Source organism: Sitodiplosis mosellana, unplaced genomic scaffold, assembly GCF_009176505.1.
Source record: "Sitodiplosis mosellana isolate CC-2019 unplaced genomic scaffold, AAFC_SMos_1.0 Smas_scaffold_6226, whole genome shotgun sequence".
NCBI lineage: Eukaryota > Metazoa > Arthropoda > Insecta > Diptera > Cecidomyiidae > Sitodiplosis > Sitodiplosis mosellana.
Genome location: NW_022601467.1, coordinates 20,518,440 through 20,524,708, shown reverse-complemented (window position 1 = coordinate 20,524,708; position 6,269 = coordinate 20,518,440). Strand labels below are relative to the sequence as shown.

At 36.3% G+C, this 6,269-nt stretch overlaps 3 protein-coding genes across 6 annotated transcripts in view; 1 reads left to right on the top strand and 2 right to left on the bottom strand.

Annotated features, from left to right (window-relative positions):
- LOC129578778 (mediator of RNA polymerase II transcription subunit 14) overlaps positions 1-6,269 on the bottom strand; it is a 310,854-nt gene that overhangs the window by 253,744 nt on the left and 50,841 nt on the right. The gene's annotated exons all lie outside the window — the stretch shown is intronic.
- The window catches only part of LOC129578805 (uncharacterized), a 298,644-nt gene that overhangs the window by 253,744 nt on the left and 38,631 nt on the right, over positions 1-6,269 (bottom strand). The gene's annotated exons all lie outside the window — the stretch shown is intronic.
- The window catches only part of LOC129578799 (octopamine receptor Oamb), a 76,121-nt gene that overhangs the window by 53,713 nt on the left and 16,139 nt on the right, over positions 1-6,269 (top strand). For all 4 annotated transcript variants that reach the window (XM_055467932.1, XM_055467931.1, XM_055467934.1 and 1 more), the window contains one exon: positions 3,363-3,618. In XM_055467932.1, coding sequence (XP_055323907.1) covers positions 3,363-3,618 — 256 coding nt within the window. The remainder of the gene's footprint in view (positions 1-3,362; positions 3,619-6,269) is intronic.

The following is a 6,269-nucleotide window of genomic DNA, read 5'->3' as shown; positions in this document are numbered from 1 at the left end:
CATCCTGAAGATCCACTTCCAGAACTGGGAGCAGTTCTGGTCGATCCTGGGGGTCCACCAAAACCCACTTCCAGAACTTGATGATTATTAAGATTGAATGTTGATAAATTATCAGGATTCGATCTTAATAACTTCAAAACGATATTATTAAGATTCATCCGGTAACTTTATTATTTGAATATAGTTAATAACCTGATAAAAAGTTGATAGCGTTATTAAGATTTATCGGTATTATGATCGGATCTCAATAATCTCTAAAAATTATTAGGATGGTTATTAAGATACGAATATGGCACAGCTATAATAGCGCTCATCAGCTCAACCATTATCGGATTGCCATGTATTGATTTCCCTTTCCTTTCCTAATGCAAATTTCTCGCCTCGATTTTGTGTGCGTGCAGCAAAAGGTGAATAGCAATAGTTTTTATCGGCATATCTGTGTGCCATATTCCCATATTTGTACGCAAAGTGCCAACATAAAAATTGGGTTAATCAGCTTAGTCCGGAAAAATCGGCTAAACAACAACAACCATCAAATTCATGTGGCACCGTTTAATTCGAAACTCATCTATCGTGAGATTAAACATTTAAAGTTTAATCTAACTGATGGAAGTGATTCAAATGCAATACCATTTGATAAACGTCAGCGCAAATACATGGCATTAGTATCTTTAAATTTTATTTACACTCGATGTTGTTTTTTCTCTTCACATTCTCCCGTTAGCCGCAAACTGTTTGGAATTTCAGTGAATTGGTGACGATCGCTCATGCCTTGGCAGTATGTCGATATAGTGATGCAACTATTAAATTCTATTAAGAGCAAGCAAGCGAGCAAAAAAAAAACACAACCAAATAGAGAATGAAGAGTGAAAACAACATCAGCTAAAACTGTATATTGCAGTTTTCCACATTTTTGTGTGCTTCGTTTAGAGTGAATGAAATGTGCAATGAAAAGGATATAAATACGGGTATCCAATTTCACCAACAGCAACCATGATTACTATTACAATTTACACATTTTTTATGCAAAAAAAGAGGGGAGGGGGGAAATTGTGCACTTTCATCGTGAGCAAACCATTGAGAATAGAAAATCACCTACACGGGTGTTGATGGCAAAATGTGTTTGTGTGTTTTTTTTGTTGACTCGATAGCACTGCACTTTTTTTCTCATACGCTTTCATTCGCTCTATCTCTTTCGTTGGTTCGTTAACAGCGGTAGGAGCAGCAAAAATGTTAACACATGTGTGCGGTCGAAGCTGGCTCTATCACGTTTAATGTAGGTCAAGTACCAACTCAAATGCAGCAATTCTTTATTTACATTTTATCATCGTAACTTCTTTCTTGCGTCTAAATTTAAAATGTGTTACAGTGGCAGCAACAACAAAAAACCACAAACGCAGCAAGAATGAAAGACAGAGGAAGCGATAAGAGGCGAATTCGTGTCCTTGGTTTCATTGTGCCATAGCAAGAACAAACGCATTCATGTTTACCGAACATCAAGCGGCTCGGAGCTCATTGTTGCGTTGATGATTTTCAAATTCTTTGATTTTGATGCTCTCTACCTCTCCATCTCAATAGCTTAATTATGGCATTTAATACGCTTTTTGTGTTGAACATTCGTTCGATGCACTCAACGTCCCGTTTGTTTCGGTGCATTTGTGCTTCGCATTATAAACGCAACTACCAAATTGAATGTACTTGAAAAGCGTAAAACAATTTTTTTTTTGCAATTCTCAATTTCAATCTAAATTGTAATAAGCTTCATTTTAGTTAATTCAATGCAAAATCGAAATTAAGGTCGCTTGTTGCGCAATATTTGATGGTTTTTCAATTGAATTAGATGGCAAGTGAATGTGAAATACAGAAATTTCGTTCAATTTATGATCCAAAAAAAATTGGGAGCTCGTATTTTTCGCTCACTCTCTTTCCCATTTGGAATATTGTGAAGGCAATTATATACGCCAATCCAAATGTTATTGCTTCAGTACATGTGTACACAATTGACTTTCGATGATAGGAACGTGCTTTGCAATGTGTTACAAATCCATCTTGTACATGCCCACAATGTCTCACTAAATATTCAATAAAAAAAGACGGCTGCCATATTTCGAAAATGATACATCACATTGAATGGAAGCGCCAATCTGACAATCATTTCTCTCTTCTTTTTTTCCATTCCGATCATCATCAATTGCTACATTTGATTGGCTTATAGCAAACGACATTTAAAAAAAATGGTGCTATTTTCGGGAAATTGGAAGAAGTTCGTTCGGTTTACAAATAACACCGATGATATATCATAACTTATCAGATCTCACTACACATAACAAAAATAACTCAATCCTTGTACTTCCTTCCTAATGCTTTCAAACCCACACCGACACACACATTGTAATCCCTTGTTCTCTTCCTTTATCTCTCGCATACACGAAAGAAGAAGAAAAGTACAAATTTCTGGGGCAATTTTCTTCGAAACGGAAGTGTTTGTATTTCCACAGAATGTAACATGAGCTGGATATATTTGCACCAATAATAACTTAAAAAGCTGCATGTACGTTGTTTCAAGTTTAAACTATGATATTTTACCATTTTAATGAAAAACTGCCATTTGACATGTGAGTTTCTTATACAATTCACACACATATGTATATGCTTTGACGCATGCCTCACATTCCACGAAACGAAATAATACAAGAGCACTTGAGGCGAATGAAAACATGTGAGTGAAGTGCGCGTGAAAATTCATAAAGTGCTATATAAATCGTTGAGATAGAAGACAGAGAAGTATTACAGTAAAATCCGATTATCTTTTACATATCCATGGAGCGTTTGAGGAGGTGGGGTGTGCAGAGAGGATAAAAAAATGTGGAGGAACAAGATGAGCTTCCCGCATGCATGACGTATAATCATGAACGATGATGCACCTGTGGCAAAACGGCGCACAGCCAGGTGGAAAATTATCCAAAATTAAATATCAAATATAAGAAACTCAGACATACACACACATGCACGCACGTAAACAGCGACGCCGAAAAAAGAAAATTGAAAATTCCACCCATTGATCCAATAAAATAATTGTCGATTTTCATTCGCATCTCTTGATTTATATGCAAATTACGCCATTTCTCTTGCCATTGAATATGTGAAGCCGTTTTGTCACCTTTTAATATCAGCTGAATCCATGCATTGGGATGCGATTAAGTGGCCAAACTGACACACACACACACACACACATTGATTCCAAACGATCACCACCACAAATGAATTGAATTTTTACTAATTTACCTACTCTCTTTTTTCTGTCTTCCTCTCCCTGTCCCGCTTTTCCTCGTGTTTTTTTCCTCGTTCGGATGAATTGATAGGTGCCAACGTCAACGCCAGTTTACTATCAATACGAGAACCACACGCTCCTCTCGATGACAACCGAAACACCAGCTCAACAACAAAAACCATGTAAATGGACCTGTGAGTTAACTAATGACAGAGGCTACGTCGTTTATTCGGCGCTTGGTTCATTTTATATACCAATGTTTGTGATGCTGTTTTTCTATTGGCGAATTTACCGAGCGGCTGTCAGGACAACGCGTGCCATTAATCAAGGATTTAAAACCACAAAGGGTAAGATTTGTACACACCACATGATATAATTTCCCATATTTTCACATTTTTTTTATACACACACATTGTTATGGAGCGCTTCTTGATCATCGTACCGAAAAAAAATATTTTTTTTCATTCTGTTCGTTTTTTTTCCTCCACACATTTTTTTTTCTTTCGTATTAATTAAAACACACGCATACATATTTACATACATGACATATGTAACACATAACACCATTCACACACATACACAACAAACCACGAACACACACACACACACACACGCACTTACACCGCGTGTCGCATACATCTATATATGGACACCATGTAATTTGTAGTGAATCTCAAAACACTTTCATTTGATTACTCTCACATTTTTTCGTAGTACATGGCACGCCAAAAAAAAATACCTTTACATTTTGAGCTCCAAGTAAATTCTGTTCTTTATTTCAAACAGAAACTATAATAACAAATAATGCCCCACCCTCAAACAAACCCAACCAAATAAATAGAAAAAAAAATTAAACAAGAACGAAATTTATTCTAAGTATGTTTTGTGAACGGATTGCCAAATTGGGATAAGATCAAGTAACACCTTTAAACTTTCAAAAGAACGAAAGCAAAAGACGAAACAAATTTGTACATGTAATCAGATCATCCGTTTGCGAAATATTGCTGATTTGTATCAGCGTTTAAGGCATACACAAAATAAAATAAAAAATAATACTTATACCAATGAACATAAATCCCACCGGCCCAACCACGATCCACGTTTGACCACAAAAAATGCGCTTTTTTTGTACAAACGATCTGATCTCACAGCGCGACTATTTATATAGATAAATAAATTGAGGCTGTGAGAATGAAAATGGCAATACAGGAATAAACATTCTGAAACGAAACATAAAACAGCAAACACGCAAAAATGAATCATGAATGTTTGAGCAGCAGCAGTGAACCATGAGTATCGGTACGTGTGCGTAAATTTATGATTTGCTTCAACACAGCGCTCATTCAAGATTCACTTTTGAGAATTTTCTTTCTTAGCGGCACTTCAGTAAATATTTTTGTTACGTTGTGCATTTGTATGTTTTCGTTTCATGAGTCAGTTTTAAAAAAATGTTATTCATTTCCAAACTCACCGTTTCAATCCAGACAAAATATATTATTTCCAATCATCGACCTTGACACTGAAACCGTAGCGCATGGAAAATGACACAGAAGAAATGCGACAACAAACAAACATCGCAAAATCACAACGCATCAGAGAGAGTGGGAGCATCTGTGCTGTTCGCACAACAGCAAATATTCATGGCACACTGGTACCGTGTCAGTGGAGACTACCAATACCAGCGCAAATTAGAACAATTGATTTGTATTGTTGACATCACTGAGACAGTGCCAGTGCGTTATGCATATTAAGCCGCTAAGAAAGAAAATTCTCAAAAGTGAATCTTGAATGAGCGCCGTGTTGAAGCGAATCATGAATTTACGCACACGTACCGATACTCATGGTTCACTGCTGCTGCTCAAACATTCATGATTCGCTTTTGCGTGTTTGTTGCTTTATGTTTCGTTTCAGAATGTGTATTCCTGTATTGCCATTTTCATTCTCACAGCCTCAATTCACATTTGCATTTGCATTTTTTTTTCTCTTCAACTTCTTACTTATTCTATCCCATACAAACACACACACACACACCAACATTCACTATCTCTCTTGTCTATCTCTCACACTACTCTAGCATATCTATCTGTATTCAACTTATTTTTAGCCAAGTGAGATGGGTCGTTAATTTGCATATAGCATACACTCTATGAATTATTTGACAGTTCCAATTTTAAAATTGCATAATTAGTATTGTAACGTAGAGCAACAACGGTTGGGAACGAATGCAACAACTACAATAACAACGGAAAAAAAGCACCATCAAATTATGACAACCAAACAAACAACAAGTTTGAAATAATTTCTATACATATATTTTTTTTGGTAAAAAATTTCCATCCTGATATCCACTAGACATTTTGTGATAATACTTCTTAGTCCCTAGAACACACACTCTCTGCCGAAATGCATTCTATTATTTGGTATGAGTACAAACGCAAGAAATTAAAAAACATACTATATATGCATACGTAGCCCATTTATTATTTATAAAGAAAACAAGTAGCTACAGTTTACATGTAAACTGGAACGATTCATACGGTAAAAATTGGTTGAAAGATAAATTTGTGTGCACTCATTAAATAACACGAATTATGAATAGGATTTGGATTAATATTAATTTGCGAGATGAGTGCGATAGAGAGGTAGAATGCGAAAGTGAGTGTGAGAGAGAGGGAAAGTGAGAGTGGGCAAGAGAAAATGGCTTGCCAATGCTATCAAAACCAAACTCCTTTGCTAGTTTTGTCAAAACTTATAATCTTTTTCCCATTATTTATTTTACTTTCGCGATGTTGTACATTTTTCGTTGTTAAGCTCTGTTCTACTCTTGCCTCTCTCTATCAAGCTCTCACTCAATTGCGCCTTCTCTCTCTCCCTCTTCCATGGCTTATAAATTTGCATTCGCTCCATCTCCCTCTCTCTCTCCCTCTCTCTCTCTCCCTCTCTCTCTCTCCCTCTCTCTCTCTCTCTCTCTCTCTCTCTCTCTCTCTCTCTCTCTCTC